Source organism: Solanum pennellii, chromosome 5 (genome assembly GCF_001406875.1).
Source record: "Solanum pennellii chromosome 5, SPENNV200".
NCBI classification, from domain to species: Eukaryota; Viridiplantae; Streptophyta; class Magnoliopsida; order Solanales; family Solanaceae; genus Solanum; species Solanum pennellii.
Window position 1 is genome coordinate 72,655,889 of NC_028641.1, and position 20,745 is coordinate 72,676,633.

A 20,745-nucleotide genomic window follows, 5' to 3' on the forward strand; every position below is an offset into this window, starting at 1 on the left:
CTCCAAAAATATTACGCACAGAGAGAAAGAGCCCTTCAATTTATAAGAGTAAACTCTAGGTTTCCTACTTTGAGAGGAAAACAGAAAACATAATATTATTTTTTGTGAAAATTTTTAAATTATTTTAATTTTGACTTTGTCGCTATCGAAACTTGTATTATTAGATTTCTTTGGTAATAATGCAAGGATTCGAGTAGTCGATTAATGTTTTTAGAAATCACATTCCTCTATTAAAACGTGCCTCAATCAGCAGATTCTATCCATAACAAGCCACGAGCAATGACAACCTACTTCATTTTCAACAAGCACTCTGAACTTCTTAAAAGTTTCAAATGCTTCACATTTTTCTCTTAAGAGAAAGACCCAAGTATTTCTGTTATAATGAAATAGCGTTTACCTCCATTAGATGTGGGACTTATCGGATCACAAATATCTGAGTGCACCTTCTTTGCCCTCCAAGAATTGCGTTTTGGAAATGGTTCACGGTGTTAGAAACTTCAAGCTTCCAAAGTTTAAATGCCGCCACTTCCATGAATCCTTTGTAACTTTTGCAAGATTTTGTGGAGTTGTGAAGATATAAAGGAAACAAGCGATTTAATGACATATCAATTTTTACCTACTCAGGCACAAAACATTCAAACTTGTATAACCATCTTTAATACTTTTCTTGCAAATAAATACAAGTAGACAAAATTCCCAACACTTAGTATTTGGAGTCATCCCGTGATTTGATAGGGCTGGACTATAATTTTCGAAAAGAGGTTTTTCGGAGAAACTGTCATCTGGTTGATGGCATGCAAAATCAAACGAATCTAACTACTGATTTAAAAGCATCACAGTAATTCTCACAACCCTGTTTTGTACTAACAGAGGACACAAAGTCATTGAGAGTGATCAGTATTGATTCATTAAAATCAATCATATCGGCTTCTATCAAAATTCATCGTTTGCCTAAAAAAAAAAAACGCACTATAATAATACACATACACTAAATCATTTTATTGCAAATATTCCACCTAATACTAAGCTATGTTGTTTTTTGTTGTCGAGAAATTAATTTGAACATAAAATCTGAAGATGTAGGATTCCAAAACAGCCCAATTTCATCATCAACGCCAATTCAATGCACGAAAGAGCATAGTCATCGTTCCTCAGCTTCCATAAATAAACACGCCTACCATCATACATCTTAGGAGCATTATCCTCGGTTACATCCCACATTCAACACATACACCCCCACCCATTCATCAAAAGTTTGGCGAGGTCCAATGTCCAGTATAGAAGAATGTACTCAAACATCTTGTTATATGGAATAAAAAACGCTCCTGCCTCAATCTCGTAACTCGTAATCTTTATCTTGATCTGCCATGGATCGATTTTCGGGGGATCCCGTTTCTCAATCGGCAAAGCTGCTTCTTCATTGTAAAATAAGGTTGACATTGAAGAATCCAAAAAATATTACGCACGAGAGCTTCAATTTATAAGTGTTAAAAAATTAGGTTTTGAATTATTATTTCCCCACTTTGAGAAAAAATATTATTATTATTATTATTATTTTTGGTGTGAAGTTTTTAAAAATATTTGTATTTTGACTTACTATGGAATTTAAAAAAACAAAAGGTCTTGATTGACATTTTGACAAAAAATGAGTTAATAACTTTGATGGTCACTCAACTATCTATTGTTTTCACAGAAAGTCACATAACTTTCATTTTCAACTCAAAAGTCACTTAACTATAATTTCTTTGCACAGAAAGTCACTCAACTTTCATTTTCAACTCAAAATTCACTCAACTATTGTTGGGTATGTAACAAGAATTGATGGGAAATAGAGGGAAGGAGAGGAAGTTGAAAAGTTGAGAACTTGAAAAGTTGGGAACTTGAAAAGTCCTCTAATGCTCTAATGAAAAAGACAACTATCCCTTATCGGTAATGGAAAGGAAAATAGGAGAGTTTAAATACATAAACACTCCTATTAATTGTCAAAAGGGTTGGAAAGAGGGACCCCCTCGCGCCGTCGTCGTCGTCGCTCGCTTCGGCTACGGCTTCGGCTTCGGCAAATGATCGAGAGATTATTTTTTGGACAAAATTTATTTTAATTATTTATTTAATTAATTAAATGGCCAAAAAAAATATTTTCAATTAATTAGTTGATAACAGAAGTTAACCGAAATGTTTTCAACTTTTTAGTTAACCCGACCGACTCGGATCCGCGCGCGTGATCCGTTTTAATTTCCGTTATATTTAAAATTCCCGCCATGACTGTTCTGAAAGGTTGCAACTTTCAGGAACAGTCAATACCATTTGAAAGTTTGCAACCTTTCATTAATGGTCGTGTCAATTCTGAAAGGGTTGCAACCTTTCAGAATATATTCTTCTTGCCACTCAGTCTTCAGAATATTTTCCAACGAATTTTTTGATCTTCCTTCTTCTTCTAAACACATATTTCTTCGTGTACTTTCCTGCTGTGGATTGATTCGCTGACAGTAGAGTTTTTGGTACACTCTACTGATTAAAATCATTTTACCCTGGGAGGTTATATTCCAAATCAAACCTCGGATACTAGAGGGGAATAATTTCCTTAAGGGGACACTGTGAATTCAGTGGACTTGATTTTCTTCCAAACTAAAAAGATTATTTCAGATTCTGTTACTTCGTGTTTCTGAATAATTTATTACAACCAGTAATTTCTGGTTTTGATAACACAGATTGGCAAACAATCTTAAGGAAATTAGTAAATCTGTGTTTCTAGTGGAGACAAAAAATTTTGTGATTTTATACTCCTTTAAGTCTGCAATTATAGTTTATTGCTTACTTATATTGTATCAATTTTTGTTTATCAAAAATGACAAACACTGGTGTTACAGTGGCTGTTGCTGCACCAACCCGAACTCTTGTACCATAAGCAGAGAAACCGGGTAAATTCACATGTGTGAATTTCAAAGGATGGCAGCAACGAGTATTTTTCTGGCTTTACCACTCTTGGTCTGCAGAAATTTACAAGTGAAGATACTCCAGTTCCTGCTGATGATATGCCAGACAGGGAAAAATTCATGATTGTTAAAGCATGAAAACAGTCAGACTTCCTATGTAAAGGTTACATTTTGAGTGCTTTAGAGGATGACTTATATAATGTCTATAGTGCAATAACAACTTCAAAAGAGTTATGGAATGCACTTGAGAAGAAATATAAGACAGAAGATGCATGCTTGAAAAAGTTTGTGGTCGCAAAGTTTTTAGACTATAAAATGGTAGATAGTAAAATTGTTGGATCACAAGTGCAGAAACTTCAACTTATTCTCCATGATCTGATTGCTGAAGATATGGTAGTAAATGAAGCTTTTCAAGTGGCTGCAATGATCGAGAAGTTGTCTCCTTCGTGGAACGATTTCAAAAATTATCTAAAGCACAAGCATAAAGAAATGAAGCTTGAAGATCTTGTGATTCGGCTCAAGATTGAGGAAGATAACAAAAACACCGAAAAAAAACTCGCGTAAGAGTTCAACAATCATTGGAGTTAATATTGTTGAAGAAGCTCTTACCAACGGGCAGAAGTCAGAACAGGCCAAGAAGAAATTCAAAGGCAACTGTTACAATTGTGGCAAGGCTGGTCATAGGTCTTCCGATTGTCATGCTCCAAGAAAGGACAAAAACAAAGGCAAAGGCAAAAGTCAAGCAAACATCATGAAAAAGATGGAAGATGCAGATGACTTGTGTGCAATGATATCAGAGTGTAACTTAGTTGGAAATCCCAAGGAGTGGTTTCTCGACTCAGGTGCCACTAGACATATTAACTCTGCGAAAAAAGCCTTTGCAACGTACACTCCTGCTGAGTACAATGAAGATTTATTCATGGGAAACACAGCAACAGCAAGGATTGCAGGAACTGGGAAAGTAATGTTGAAAATGACATCCGGCAAGGTGTTGACTTTGAACAATGTTCTGCATGTCCCTACTATTAGGAAGAATTTAGTTTCTGCTGCACTACTCGTTAAGAACGGGTTTAAGTGTGTCCTAGTTAGTGATAAAGCTGTAATAAGTAAGAATGAAATGTTCATAGGAAAGGGCTACCTCAATGAGGGTCTTTTCAAACTAAATGTAATGGTTATTGACAGTATTAATAAAAATTCTGCTTCTGTTTACTTATTGGAGTTAAGTGATTTATGGCATGCCCGTTTGGGACATGTAAATTACAAAGCCTTGCGAAAATTGGTTAATCTAGAAGTATTGCCTGATTTTAAATGCGATAAGTCGAAATGCGAAATTTGTGTGGAAAGTAAGTTTGTTAAACATCCTTACAAGTCTGTTGAAAGAAATTCTAAAACTTTAGACTTAATTCACACAGATATATGCGATATGAAGTCAACACCATCTCGTGGTGGAAAAAAGTATTTTATAACTTTTATTGATGACTGCACTCGATTTTGTTATGTATATTTGCTTAATAGTAAGGATGAAGCAATTGATGCATTTAAGCAATACAAAAATGAAGTGGAAAACCAATTGAATCTAAAGATAAAAATGATTCGGAGTGATAGGGGTGGAGAATATGAATCTCCTTTTGCAGAGATATGTTTGGAATATGGTATTATTCATCAAACTACTGCACCTTATACACCACAGTCAAATGGTTTGGCAGAACGGAAGAACAGAACATTAAAGGAAATGATGAATGCCTTAATGATCAATTCTGGTTCACCGCGAAATCTTTGGGGGGAAGCCATCCTTACAGCTAATAAAATACTCAATAGAGTACCCCATCGAAAAACACAATCAATTCCATATGAGTTGTGGAAAGGAAGAAAACCCAACTTGAAATATTTCAAAGTGTGGGGGTGTTTAGCCAAGGTAGAGGTTCCTTTACCGAAGAGGGTTAAAATTGGACCCAAAACAATAGATTGTGTCTTTATTGGGTATGCTGTGAATAGTAAAGCCTGTCGATTTTTGGTTCACAAATCTGATAACCCTGAGATTCATGTTAATACGATAACTGAATCAGATAATGCAGAGTTTTTTGAAAATATTTATCCGTATAAAACTGAAAGTGAGTCAACAAGTGAAAGACCTAAACGACCACGAGAAGAATCAATGGAAAATATTCTAACTAGGGATGAACCTAGGCGTAGTACTCGGCAACGAAAATCTGCTTCTTTCGGGCCAAATTTTGTAGCACTATTGCTTGAAAATGAGCCTCAAACATTTAAAGCAGCTATGTCTTCATCAGAGTCAACTTATTGGAAAGAAGCAGTCAACAGTGATATTGAATCAATTTTAAGCAATCACACTTGAGAATTAGCTGATCTTCCTCCAAGAAATAAACCTTTAGGATCAAAGTGGATCTTTAAAAGGAAAATGAAACCTGATGGGACTATTGACAAATATAAGGCTAGACTGGTAGTCAAAGGGTACTGAACAAAGGAAGGTTTGGACTACTTTGACACATACTCTCCAGTAACAAGGATAACATCAATTAGGATGTTAATAGCACTAGCAGCGGTGCATGATCTTAAAATCCACCAAATGGATGTAAAGACAATCTTCTTAAATGGAGAGTTGGAGGAAGAAATTTACATGGAACAACCTGAAGGATTTATAGTTCCTGGTAAAGAAAAGAAAGTGTGCAGACTTGTGAAGTCACTTTATGGACTCAAGCAAGCACCCAAACAATGGCATGCTAAATTTGATCAAATAATGTTGGCAAATGGATTCAAGATTAACGAATGTGATAAATGTGTTTACATTAAAAACGTTATGAATCATGAAGTCATTGTTTGTTTGTATGTTGATGACATGTTAATAATGAGTAAAGAAATTGACGATATAAATGCTACTAAGCGCATGTTGTCCAGCAAGTTCGATATGAAAGACTTAGGAGTTGCTGATTTGATCTTAGGGGTCAGGATTATCAAAACTCCCTAGGGACTAGCATTATCTCAAACTCATTATATTGAAAAAGTATTGGATAAGTTCAAATAGTTTAATTTCAATGTTGTCAAAACTCCAATTGATTTAAGTTGTACATTTAAAAAGAATGAAGGTCAAAGTGACTCTCAATTGGAATATGACAGAGTGTTGGGAAGTTTGATGTATATTATGAATTGCACGCGACCAGATATAGCATGTGCTATTAGTAAACTGAGTCAGTACACTAGTAATCCGAATCAAACTCATTGGATGGCTATGAAACGTGTGTTGGGTTATCTAAAATATACACAACATTATGCTTTGCATTATGATAAATATCCTGCTGTGATTGAAGGATATAGTGATGCAAATTGGATCACCGGGTCAAATGATGTAAAATCCACGAGTGGTTATGTATTCATACTTGGTGGAGGAGCTGTCTCTTGGAAATCGTCCAAACAGACATGTATTGCTCGCCCCACAATGGAATCTGAATTCATTGCATTGGATAAGGCGTGTGAAGAAGCGGAATGGCTCCGGAATTTCCTAGAGGATATTCCATTCTGGCCCAAACCTGTTGGACCAATTTGCATACATTGCGATTGTCAAACAACAAAAGGTAGGGCAGGGAGCGTTATGTACAACGGGAAGTCTCGTCATATACGATGGAGACATAACACCGTAAGACAACTGCTCTCTAGTGGAATTATCATAATTGACTATGTAAAGTCAAGCGATAGTGTGTCTGATCTACTAACGAAAGGCCTAGTGAGAGAGGCAGTTGAAAGATCATCTAAGGGATTGGGTTTACGGCTTAGGACAAGTCAGCATGATCGTAACTCTATCTAGCAGACTGGAGATTCCAAGAGCTAGATTCAAGGAGAAAAATAAAGTTGTGGCTGACGGTTCGACATTGTCAATTAACTCAATCCATTCTCATGATGAAGATAATGTTCAGGAAAAGGTTAAGACTTTAAGGCTTGTTAATGAGGTAATAAAACTTAAAGTTTTTAATGATTTGCTAAGTTTGGTAGATTTGACCAAATAGTGTATCTACGAGATGACACGGTTAGAAATCACCTATGTGAGTGAAGTGAAAGTCGCTTCAAAGAGAATTTTATGTCAAAAGTTTATTCTCTATACACTCATGAAACTAGGAGGTGTTCATGGCTGAAACGAACACAACCATATGAATCATAAACAGTAAAGGGTTAATTGTGTGACATATGGTTGTCTAGGTATACACCAAAGCTCGACGGTTCAAAGATATCACATCTACCGATTGACCGAGTATTTCCGACATATGTTCACTACGGAAAGTCCAAGCTGAAACCTACTTATCCAGATGCAATTAATCCTTGCTTGTAAAGTACACAATTGTCCGTGCATTCCTATGTTATAACCATTCCCCATCAATGTGGGGGATTGTTGGGTATGTAGCAAGAATTGATGGAAAATAGAGGGAAGGAGAGGAATTTGAAAAGTTGAGAACTTGAAAAGTTGGGAACTTGAAAAGTCCTCTAATGCTTTAATGAAAAAGGCAATTGTCCCTCATCGGTAATGGAAAGGAAAATAGGAGAGTTTAAATACATAAATACTCCTATTAATTGTCAAAAAGGTTGGAAAGAGGGACCCCTCGCGCCGTCGTCGTCGTCGCTCGCTTCGGCTACGGCTTCGGCTTTGGCTTTGGCAAATGATCGAGAGATTATTTTTTGGACAAAAAATTATTTTATTTATTTATTTAATTAATTAAATGGACAAAAAAATATTTTCAATTAATTAGTTGATAACAGAAGTTAACCGATCAACTTTTTAGTTAACCCGATCCGCCTCGGATCCGCGCGCGTGACCCGTTTTTATTTCCCTTATATTTAAAATCCCGCCATGACTGTTCTGAAAGGTTGCAACTTTCAGGAACAGTCAATACCATTTGAAAGTTTGCAACCTTTCATTAATGATCGTGTCAATTCTGAAAGGGTTGCAACCTTTCAGAATATATTCTTCTTGCCACTCAGTCTTCATAATATTTTCCAAGGAATTTTCTGATCTTCCTTCTTCTTCTAAACACATATTTCTTCGTGTACTTTCCTGCTGTAGATTGATTCGCTGACAGTAGAGTTTTTGGTATCTACACTCTACTGATTAAAATCATTTTACCCTGGGAGGTTATATTCCAAATCAAACCTCGGATACTAGAGGGAAATAATTTCCTTAAGGGGACACTGTGAATTCAGTGGACTTGATTTTCTTCCAAACTAAAAAGATTATTTCAGATTTTGTTACTTCGTGTTTCTGAATAATTTATTACAATCAGTAATTTCTGGTTTTGATAACACAGATTGACAAACAACTATGACTCCGTTGCACAGAAAGTCACTCAACCTATTTAATTATTTTTCATTAAAATTTAGTTGCATGAAATGTTAATTAATTACCAAATTTTAAGAATCAAATGTATATATCCATTTAAATCATTTAATGACCCGCCTATTCAATCCAACCAGCTAAAAATATAATATTAAACATTTTATTTTTTAATTAATTTCCTAAATCATTCCCCATTGAACATTGAACATTTTATTTTACCACTAATTCGCTAAAAGAATGGGGGAGACAAGGGAGAATGATTTAGGGAATTAATGGTAAAATAAAATGTTCAATATTATATTTTTAGCGGGTCGGATTAAATAGAGCGAGTCATTAAATGAGTATATATTTGATTCTTAAAATTTTAGTTAATAATTAAAATTCTATGTCACTAAATTTTAAGGAAAAAACAACTTAATTGGTTGAGTGACTTTCTGTGCAAAGAAGTCATAGTTGAGTGACTTTTGAGTTAAAAATAAAAGTGAAGTAACTTTCTGTGTAAAGAAGTTATAGTTAAGTGACTTTTGAGTTGAATATGAAAGTTGAGTGACTTTCAGTGAAAACAATTGATAGTTGAGTGACCATCAAAGTTATTAGCTCGGCAAAAAATTGTGTTCAACTTTATTTAACCACTAATCCCTGGACATGTGCAACGCATGGAGATCCGTTATAACAATAATTTTTTTAATGTGCGTCAAGAAACATCAAATTTGATACTGTATTCATAATCACTATGCAATATCTATAATTCATGGGAAAGCAAATAGTATAATTTTGCAACGTATTGATTTAAAAAGCCTTTCAAGTAAATGATCATTAGTAAAACCATTATTTGACATTTTAATAGAAATTTTATCAACTCAATATCCTCAACCATTGAAATATTTTCATAAGCATAAATTTAAAGTAACCATAATAGTTTGGAATACAAAAAATTCTTAATTAATCTATCCAGAAAAATATGCAGAAATTTTACTTTAAAATAAAGAATAATTTTGTTGTTCAACCTTAAGGGTAGTTTGGATTAACAATTAAAGCTCATTGAGAAATGGAAAGTGGTAAATGGGTAACATTTAATCATGTATAAGTCTAGTTTAATCACAATTATTGCTTAATTTTACAAGTTTAGAAAAGACATTTTTGAATTAAAAATAATTCTAAAAGTTGGTAAAAGGCATTTTTGCTTATTAAAAAGGCATATTACATATATTGGACCCTAAACTTGACTTCAAATTTATCTTCAACTTTTATAATGCACAAACAGACACTTTAACTATCCAACTTTTAAATAAATAAACACATGAGTCCTATATGACACAATACACGTAGTACAAAAAATGACATGTAAGATGACATATAGGACATGTGTGTCTCTTTGTTCAACTTATACAAGTTTAAGTGTCTACTTGTGCACACCTAAAGTTGAAGAGCATAATTGTGATTCGAAACCAAGTTAAATGACACATTTATGTGTTGTGCCTATTAAAAATATGAATGAAGGGTATTTGTACTTGAGGAATTATTAATATTATGGAGGAATTATTAATATTATGGGAAAATGTACAAGTACGTACACCCTAAACTATGTGCGAAATTTCAAAGATACACCTTAACTAAACTAAGATCCTAATTACTCTCCTGGACTTTTTTTTTTTGTAATTTTATGCACCTTTTTTATTTACGTGGCATTTATGTATCTCCCATGCTTCTCAATTGCGTAGAGTCACATAGTGTGCCACGTAAGACAAAAGGTGTATAAAAATACAAAAAAAAAAGTTCCGGGGTGATAAAACCTTAGTTTAGTTAAGGTGTGTCTCTGAAATTTTGGTTATAACCTAGGGAGTACTTGTGCATTTTCCAATATTTAATAACAATAAGTTCTCTTTCCGCGGCAATAATTATTGTCATAAAAATATTTAGTGACAATTGAGTTAATGTCATTACATTTTGGCTTAGCCGCTGAGTAGTTGAGAGGTTCAAAACTCACCTCGAGTTTTTAAAATTAGAGAAATATAGTCGAATATATTTTCATGGGTTGTAATGGAATGGTTGAAAAAACGTAAAAGTAAAATACTATTTTTGAACCTTATCAGTGGAAGTTATAACTGTATGTTTTTTCCAGTAATTAGTTTTATAGTATAATAACTGTTATTATTTGTTAACCATCTTCTTCTACTCAATTTTTTCTTTCTGTTTTGATGTTCTCTGCCAAAAAAAGAAGAAGATGTTTACTGCAGGAGAACCAGTTCCTGCAATTGGACGTAAGCGAATACGTACCGAAGAAGAAGAAGGCCAAAAAGAGCTTAATTGACAGAATGGCAATCCAAAATCTGATAAAAAGGAGGGAGGGAAAACAGAGGGATTGGATGAAGAAGAAGCTGGAGGGAATCGATAAGGACGAAAAAGAAAACGCCAAGATGATGAAAATGGCGACGAAGAAAAAGAACACTGACAAAAGGGAAATAGCGTCAATCATCGAAAGTCTAAACAAAATGAGTGTGGAAATTAAGAATCAGGAGGAGATGCTGCTGAAAAAGGAAAACAACCGATGGTGCGTGAATTTATTGATTTTGAACATCTAAAACGCATAGTGATATTGATGATCATCGGGATTTGTCGATTTTAAAATCCATGTCCAATTTCAAGAACATCAATGTAGATCTCCCACATAGATAAACTGCTTAATTACATCCTCTTCTCGATCCCCAATTTTGAACTCGTGAAAGAGTAATTAAAGATGAAGATCATGGAATTTGAGTGTAATTTCAAGGATATTATTCAAATGGATGGTGATGATCCCGATATGAACCGGCCTATTGATAGAGAAGCTCTCCACTTGAGTAAGCTACTATGGGGTAATCAGCAGCAACAACAAGGCAGTATTCAGCAACAGAGGTTTCATAATTTTGAGATGAACTTTACAACGTTGATTTTGTGAGTGAATCTGATGTATCGTTTGCTATTCAACTATTAATAAGCAACTTCACACGCTAAATTGATAACACGTCATACAAATTTAACTGTATCGTTTTCCTGATAACAATAACAAATACAAAGAAATTCAGATAAGCAGAATCGAGATGTGAACATGATGATATCAGCAAATTCAAATACAAACGAATGTGCTTGCTGTAAGGCCTTTCGTAATACTAACATAAAAGACTATGGTATGTTGTTTTTGGTCGTACGAGAAAGTAATTTGAACATAAAATTTGAACATCTCGGATCCCAAAACAGCCCAATTTCATCACCGACCCCCAATCTGTTATGGTTGAACAATTCAATGCACGAAAGAGCATAGTCATCGTTGCACAGCTTCCATAAGTAAACACGCTCACCTTCATACTTGTTAGGAGCATTATCCTCCGTTACATCCCACACTTGAACATACACACCGCACCCGTTCACCAAAATTTTGGCGAGGTCCAATGTCCAGTACCGAATAATGTACTCAAACGTCTCGATATAGGGAATCAAGAGGGCTCCTGCCTCAACCTCATAACTGGTAATCTTTATCTTCATCTGCCATGGGTTTTGTAGATCGATTTTGGGAGGAGGGTACATATCCCTAGTCTCAATTAGTTCTCGAGTCACTACATATGGAGTGTTGTTACGTTTACAAGCTTCTTCTTCTTCTTTTGATGGAAAAAAATTGTAAAAGAAGGTCTTCTTAAGGCTAAGGAACATCTTTTGATCAGACATGGAAGAAACAATACAATTCGCCAAAAAAGTATTACGCACAGAGAGATAGAGAGAGGCAGGAAATTAAGCTTGAATTTATAAGAGTAAACTCTAGGTTTTAAATTATTTTCCTACTTTGAGAGGGAAACAGAAAAAAATAATCCTTATTTTTGGTGTGAAATTTTTAAAATTATTCTATTTATTCCAATTTGTTTGTATTTTAACTTAGTATGGAATTTAAGAAGATATAGAAAAATTTTAAATCTCGCGGTCTTAATTGGCATTGGACCAAAAATCCTAAATTAGATTTCAAAAAAATTGTGTTCAACTTTTATTTTAGCACCAATTTGTGGGTACGCGCCACGCGCGTGTGGCCATATAAAAAAAATATTTTTGTGAATATTGTATATTAACAATATTTTAAAGTTATATTATGTGTTATAAAATAGAAAATACAAATTATATGTTCTTAAAATTGATAAGCATCCTATATGGTGTTTTTGTTTCTAAGATCCAAAATCTAAAAAACTATACAACTACAATATTTAAATGAATAAGTGAAATGTTATGTTCTACGTTAATGAAATATGTGTAAAACTAGTTACATATAGACGTTTTTTTCCGTAAAATTAATGTTGTGCGTTGCACATATTAAGCCCTAGCAAGGAAATTAAATAATAAGTGTCATGAGTGTATTCTTCACTAAGAAATTTCTTTGACGAATCCAACAACATCCATAGATGAAATTCTTGAACAAATCCAACAACGTTCATAGCGTATTTTGATTGCCTTTAACTTTGACATTGATTGAGAAAAAACTGCTCAGAGAAATGATATACTCTTCTTTAGAGCCCATAAAAATGGAGAGGGGACTTGAGGAAAATGAAAACTATTCTTGGCTTTATATAATACTTTCACTTTAAATGATTAATTAGTCTCTTTAGCTTCTTTTCATGTATTATAATTGAAAATAACATATAGTAATATATTAACTATGGGATTCATTGTATTGAAATCTACAACTTTTAAGATTCTAGTAATGTAAAGGTAACTGTTTCTATATTTTAGTTAATGTGCAACTTAAATCTCTACCTATTTGCTCTCATTAACTAACATTTATCTTTTCATTTTCTTTAACGTTTAAATTATTTAATTTTCATAACTATTCAAATATTCTCAATTCATTAATAGTAAAAAAAGTTTACTGCTCAATATTTTTCAAAAATAAAATAATCAAATATGAATTTAACATTTTTATTTAGTATAGGGATAAAATGATAATTCAACTTTATATCTTGAAGCTTCTCACTTATAATATAATATGATAAATTAGTTTGTCTTTTAAAAAAACCCTTATCTACACTGGTTCTCGAGTTGCTAACCATGGTGTGTGTTAGGTCTAAGACTTAATTTCAAATAATATAATATCAGAACCTATCTCACCCGATGTTGGAACCCCCAAAATAAAAAATTGTCCACACACCAAATGCTAAGCACTGAGCGTGAGGTGGGGTGTTAAAGAAATACAAAAATCCTACATCGATGGTTATTGAGATGGGTGGACTCCTAATAACGCTTGGACAATACTCTTCCCTTTGAGCTAGCTTTTGAGATGTGAGTTAGACTTAGAAGACCTAATTTAACAGTAACAACTTGCAAGACAGACTTTATGATGATACCCAGGCTGTCAAACAAATACTCGAGTATCTTAGAGATCTATTATTATTAAAAGAAAAAAAAGAACTTATTGCTATAATTGCCTCAATACAGCCCTACTTATTAATTTGAATATGAACTTTGAAATAATAGGATTCCAACATAGCCTAATTTCATCACCAACACCCAATCCGCGATCACTGATCAATGTTAGAGAGTATTCAAGACTGTCCAGCTTCCTAAAAGTAAAACTTACATCTTCATACCTATTAGTCCTGCCATACTTTTCCTCTGTTACATCCCACACTCCAACACGCTTCAATGCTTGGTGGAATATGAACACTGCCAACAGTGTGCATAAAATGGTACAACAAATCACACTCCCATGTGTATAGCATGGGAAATCTGAAAAAATTGGACATCTTGTAGATATGGAGATCAGACCAAATATTTGATATCTAAAATGGAAATGCAAATCCTATGGAACATTAAAGCAGCTATTTGTGTTGCCTTCTCGACTTGTGACTTAACAGGAAAATTGGTTCAAATTTGCACAAGAATTGAAAGGTACAAACCTATTGTAAGATGGAGGCAAGTTGTTTGGACCAAGCCTGCAACTGCAAGGATCAAATTCAACACAGATGGAAGCTATATGCAAGAGAGTATTTCCAGGGACGGCATTCGAGGGGTTCTCAGGAATGACACTGGTCATCTCATTATGGCTTTCTCAATCCCAACTCAATGTAAAAGCAACAATCAGGCAGAAGCACTCTATGCAATAGAATGGTGTAATCGAGCTGGATACAACAAATACGATCTGGAGTTGGACTTAATGGTGATTACAAATATGCTCGAAGAGAAAGACACCAACAATCTGAAGCTGAAAAGCATTATCGAACGAACTGTCAACGCTATGGAAGGGGCAGAAGTGAGCATCTCACATTGTTATAGACAAGCCAACCAAGTGGCTGACTTCCTAGCCAAATTGGCTCCATCGAGTGGAAATGGTACCTTCTACTTCTCTTATCAACAGCTCCCGAAAGAAGCGAAGGGACTCTTTCAATTGGATAGATGGCAACTGCCTTGTATAAGAAGAAGATATGACGAATGTAATTTTTTTGTTAGTTGGATCGTGTATTTTGCTTGAGTCTAAGGTTATAAGTCGGTTGCCTTCCCTTTTTTTATGTCCTAATTACCACTTTCTATTTTTGCCAGAGGTTAGGTTTAACTTATGCTTCAAAAAAAAAAAAAGACTACTGTAGTTATTAGTTTTAACTTATGCTTCAAAAAACTGCAAAGCAAACTGAGCGTTCCCCACGAGAATATGTTGGCCGAACTAGCATGAAGAGCATTCTATGGTAATGTATGTCATCATTTTAGTTTTGATTTTATAGCTATTAGCTAGGATTTTTCAGAAACAGTTGAGCAGCCAGCAACTTTGATTATGCAGAAAAAAATGGAAATAAAGACTTTATATATATATATACTTGCACAGCAGTTCCTTCTGTTAGCAGATAGTTAGTTGATATTAATCAAGTGGTTAGTTAGCTTAATTGAGGTACGAAGACGATGATATCAGCACATTCAAGTAAAAGAAAAAACACAAGAGGTTCTATGAGAACAGATCAGTGCACTCACTACCAGGCAAAATGGACACCGTCTCTTTGATGAAGTACAATGACTAATGCTAGCGCATACACTTGCAAGTTCAGATCAGCAGAATTGAGGTATGAAGACGATGATATCAGTAAAAAGAAAAAAACATAAGAGGTTCTATCAAAAGAATGTGATTGTTGTAAGACACGATAATACAACCATCTCTAACTAAAGAAATAAAACAGTTTGAACTATCACATCTTTCATCAAAACATTCAAACTTGTATAACAGATGAATTGAAACTCGTATATATTCTTGCAAATAAACACAAGTAGACATAATTCCAAACACAAGTACAAAAAACAGATTAAATTTGAGAAAAGAATCATCCATCATATATTCATGTTTCAATTCTTCAATCATTTACACAATTTGAACATAAAACTTGAATTTGTACAAGCCCCTAATCAATCAATACAGCCCTACTTATTAATATGAATTCAAACTTTGAAATAATAGGATTCCAACATAGCCCTATTTCATCACCAACAACCAATCCGCGATCATTGATCAATGTCATGCACGATAGAGAGTATGTAAGATCATCCAGCTTCCTAAAAGCAATACTTGCATCTTCATACATATTATTCCTGCCATACTTTTCATCAGTTACATCCCACACCCCAACACGCTCCACGTTCCCATTCACCAAACTTTTGGCCTCGTCCAACTTCCAGTATGGAAGAATGTACTCAGACGTCTCGGAAGATGAAATCTCCAGTATACCTTGAGTGATATTTTGATGGGTGATGTGTTTCCTCAAGTACCTTCTGCATATGCTACTCATATAAAATTGAATGGGAGGGTCTGTCGTCTCTTTTAGCTCTTGAGCTGTGTTAGAGAATATCTTCTTCCGACAAACCTTTGAAATTAATTTGAATATAAACTTTGAAACAATAGGATTCCAACATAGCCAAATTTCATCACCAACACCTAATCCGCGATCATTGATCAATACCATGAATGATAGAGAGTATTTAAGATCATTCGTCTTCCTAAAAGTAAAAATTACATCTTCATACCTATTAGTCCTGCCATACATTTCCTCTGTTACATCCCACACTCCAACACGCTCCATGTTCCCATTCACCAAACTTTTGACCTTGTCCAACTTCCAGTATGGAAGAATGTACTCACACGTCTGGGAAGATGAAATCTCCAGTGTACCTTGAGTGATATTTTGATGGGTGATGTGTTTCCCGATGTACGCTATGTTACTCGAATCAAATATTGTGGGAAGGTCTGTCGTCACTGTTAGCTCTCGAGTCATTACCCCTGGTATGTTAGAGAATATCTTCTTCCGACAAACCTTTGAAATTAATTTGAATATAAACTTTGAAACAATAGGATTCCAACATAGCCAAATTTCATCACCAACACCTAATCCGCGATCATTGATCAATGCCATGAATGATAGAGAGTATTTAAGATCATCCAGCTTCCTAAAAGTAAAATTTACATCTTTATACCTATTAGTCCTGCCATATTTCGTCTCTGTTAAGTCCCACAAGCCAACAATCATCGCCGTCCCATTCACCAAACTTCTTGCCTGCTCCAAGTCCCAGTATGGAAGAATGTAGTCAAACATACCGAAAGATGAAATCTGCAGCTCTCCAGAAGCAATATCTTGACTGGTAATCTTTTTCGTCATGTGCTTCAAGTTATTTGAATGGATTGTCTGGACAGGATCTGTCTCTATTAGGTCTCCAAGAAAAAATGTCTTCTTCTTACAAACCTTAGAAAGTATTATGAACATAAACATATGAAATCTAGGATCCCAATATAGCCCAATTTTATCACCAACACCCAATCGGTGAATGTTGAACAATTCCTTGACGGATAGAGAATAGTCATCATGATTAGGCAGCTTCCGAAAAATAAAACCTGCATCTTCATTACACTTAGTCCCATTGATTACATCCCCCATAGCAACACGCTTCATTTCCCCGTTCACCAATTGTTTGGCATTCTCCAACCTCCAATATGGAAGAATGTAGTCAAACGTCTCCGAATGTGAAATCACCAGATTTCCTTCCTCGAGAACATGACTGGTAATCTCTTTCTTGATCTTCCATTGGTTGTTACAATCGAATTTCAGGGGAGATCCTATCTCTACTAGTTCTCGAGTCTTTACCGGTGATGTGTTGTTAACTCTGCAGGCTTCTTCTTCTTCAGTGAATATCTTCTTCTTCCAAACGGGCGCTTCTTCATTAGCCATTTGATGATCAAGAATTGGAGAATTTCAGCGGGAAACAGAGAAAAAATGGTAACTGATTTCTCAACTTCTGGTGTATTTATAGTTGGAGGAGTCTCCTTTCCAGTTGACACGTGTCCATCTGTTTTCAGTTATACAAAACCAATGAAACAAACTTTGCAAATTTGAAAAATATTATTGTACTCTATTCAGGATTTGTAGTTCGAAAGTTGATGATTTCTTGCTTATTTACAATCAGCAGATTCAATTCATTACGACCAATGACTACGATCAGCAAAGAAAATCCTTATGTTAAACACCTCATCTATACAAGGCTGGTGATGTAAATTCTTGCCTGAGACATGCGGGGTGCACCCGTTCTCCAAACTTTGCCATGTCCAAAGTCCAGTATCGGAGAATGTACTCAAACGTCTTGAAAAAGTGCAACCACAATTATTCCTACAACAATATCTTTTTCTTGATCTGCCACCGGTTTTCCAATTATTTTTTTGGGGCGGGGTATAAGTCCCTTATATCCACTAGCTCTCGATTCACTAACCATGGAGTGTTGTTAACTTTGCAAGCTTCTTATTCCGCTTTTGATGGAAAGAAATCACTACCCATGGAGTGTTGTTAACTTGGTACGTACTCTTTATATTTGATTGGTAACACCAGAAGAAAGTTTCGATTTATTAGGGAAAAGGGTAAATCGGAGAAGAATGTTGCCCTGATGAACTATTCGTTGCTTGAAGTTTACGATAACATTGAAGCATAGAAGCTTCATATACAGAACTCCTTTACTCATACTCTAATTCTTTATTTATTGATTGCACAATATTCAACTATTAATAAGCAACTTTACACACTAAATTGATACTACAATTCTAATATAATTATAATAGAGAACCAACAGAAGAAATGTAATTCCCTTTTCAGCAATTAAGTGTCTAAAAACATGAACTACTACAGTACGACACGATTTCTATGTAACAATTTGCCTTTTCTCTTATCTTGATCTTCCACGAATCGTTCATCATCAGATATCAGCAATAAGCCATTGGATTCTTTGCATACAACACGCGGCGTTGAAACCATTGCAAGTTCTTTGCATTCCGAAAAAATGGTCTCTGCAGTAGATCTACAACTGATGGCCTCTTTGATTCTTTGGTAGAAAGACAATCCAACACCAACTCCTCAAACTCTTTCGAAAACTTTCTTTTACCTTTCACACACTTCAGTTTGTCGTTAAGATATACCAAAACTTTTTTCATTTTCCCTTTCCCTTTCCCTTCTTCTACATTAATCTCCTCAAGCACATCTTCCAACTTATCCGGCAATCTCCTCGACCTCTTTATCTTCTTGATCATTGCCTCAAATTCTTCGTGATCGCTTATTCTTAAATTTCCATATGCTAATTCCAATGCTGCTACACCGACTAACCAGATATCGGAATGAACAGTGTGGGCATCATCACATGGTGAATAGAACACCTCCGGCGCAGCAGCCCATCTGTACAACTCGCCTAGTTCTAGATTCTGTTGAAAATTCATAAACACAAGTAAAATTATCGACTAATAACACAATTGATTTCAACACCTTAATTCAACTAAACAAATTGTTAATTACCGGATGTCCAGGAGAATCATTTTGTAGATCGGTAACAGTTGAATCAACGCCAAGTTCTGTTCCGTGACTAACAAAAAGAGGAGATTCCAACTCTGAATCGTAAATCGTTGCTGCAAATCCCAATTTGATTTCTACATTCGATTTGAAATTAACATAGATATTCCCAGCACTGAAACACTTATGAATCAGACCCAAATTATGAAGAACAAACAAACCCCGAAGCGCTTGTTTAAGAGCAATAGCAATACAATCCTCTGGTAATCCGTTGTGAAATCGAGTTGACAGAATGTAACGGAGCGATCCTTCTGACATATAAGGCAATGCAACACAGTATCCTCCATGGTATTTCTGAATACCCCATTTTTCGACGTTAATAATGTTTGGATCAGGAATTGGTTGTTCCTCCGCCAGCTTGCTCCTAAGGACTTCTGGTCCGCCTCGGATGAACTTGATAGTGGCATAACCGGAAGGAAGGAGATTGTCGTTGTCGACCCAATCGGATGTGTAGTAACAAGCTTTGTAAATGAGATCGGAAGTGTTGTGGTCGTTTGTATGCAGCAGTTGGAGGTAATTAATTCCGATTATTTCCAGGAGAACGTACTTAGTTCTGGCGTTTCGTTCGATGAAGACATAGCCGGGTCGAGGGTCGTAGGTGAATTCGGGTGTGAAGCGGGGAAACAAGGGATGTGCAGCCATTTTTTTCTTGATGAAGAAGAAGATGAAGTTTACAGAGTAAAACGAATTGGGGCTAAAAAGCCGTTACAAATGGCGCGCACCTAACCATTTTCCAGTTTTCTGTTTTTTTATATATACATATATATATTAATTATCATGGCGCGCAGTATAACTAATAATATTTTTTAAGTAATTATCAAATAAGTAAATTATTGTGCTGAATAGATCAATAAAATGGATATTCATATTGATGTTTGATACTCGTATTAGAGTTCAACTATTCCAAATTCACATCTTATAAGGGGAATAAACTATTTAAAAAATCGTTTACATTGGCTTGTTTTAAGTGTTTTTTTTTTTTTTTTTGATGTTTGGAAAAGATAATAAATGCTTAAAAATAAATTACTTTTAGACCAGAAAGTGTAAAAATAAGCTAAATACTAAAACTTAGATATGGCTAGATTTTTTAACTTTTAACTTTCAGTTATTATTTTTATAAGGGACATTGGCATGATATACTTTTGAACTTTGTCATTTCGAGCTGGAATACGCCCAGTAAATAAAGCAATTCAAGAATATACCTCTGCCGCTACAAAATTGGATCACATATACTCCTTACCTTACAAAATGGTTGTATATATACTCATACCGTTATAAAAGTGATAAAATTAATTTTTTTTTATTTTTAATATTTTAAAAAATAATATATTTGGTTCTTTTCACACATTATTTTTTAACTTCTTTAATTATTGTTGAGTTTCTTTATTCTCATTTCATTTTCTCTCTCATTCTTTAGTGATAAAAATAAGAGAAATAAAATAAGTGTGAATGAACAAAAGAGAAAAAAGTTTAAAACTAATTTCGAACAATATTCGATATATGGAACTTACCTCAATTCTGCATATTGATCAAGATATACAAATTTTTGGAATGTATAAAAGCTATTACGGTAAGTTTTATTCATCAATAAGCATAAGCTAAAACT

The 20,745-nt window shown here is 34.6% G+C and overlaps 2 protein-coding genes across 2 annotated transcripts; both read right to left on the reverse strand.

The window, feature by feature from the left end:
• Positions 1–11,287: 11,287 nt before the first annotated feature.
• Positions 11,288–11,973, reverse strand: LOC107019740. Its single transcript, XM_015220118.1, has 2 exons — positions 11,460–11,973; positions 11,288–11,304 (listed from the first exon to the last, which is right to left on the reverse strand). The coding sequence occupies exons 1-2, from the start codon at positions 11,971–11,973 to the stop codon at positions 11,288–11,290; spliced, it is 531 nt and encodes a 176-aa protein (XP_015075604.1).
• A 6,404-nt stretch (positions 11,974–18,377) lies between these two features.
• LOC107019742 (serine/threonine-protein kinase BLUS1-like) lies at positions 18,378–19,809 on the reverse strand. Its single transcript, XM_015220120.2, has 2 exons — positions 19,086–19,809; positions 18,378–18,994 (listed from the first exon to the last, which is right to left on the reverse strand). The coding sequence occupies exons 1-2, from the start codon at positions 19,779–19,781 to the stop codon at positions 18,503–18,505; spliced, it is 1,188 nt and encodes a 395-aa protein (XP_015075606.1). The 5' UTR covers positions 19,782–19,809; the 3' UTR covers positions 18,378–18,502.
• Between the last annotated feature and the right edge of the window lie 936 nt (positions 19,810–20,745).

Coding starts and splice junctions, on each gene's coding strand:
- LOC107019742 (XM_015220120.2), bottom strand. CDS start 19,781: ATGGCTGCACATCCCTTGTTTCCCCGCTTCACACCCGAATTCACCTAC. Junction 18,995..19,085: donor ATGATTCTCCTGGACATCCG/GTAATTAACAAT, acceptor AATTTTCAACAG/AATCTAGAACTAGGCGAGTT.
- LOC107019740 (XM_015220118.1), bottom strand. CDS start 11,973: ATGTCTGATCAAAAGATGTTCCTTAGCCTTAAGAAGACCTTCTTTTAC.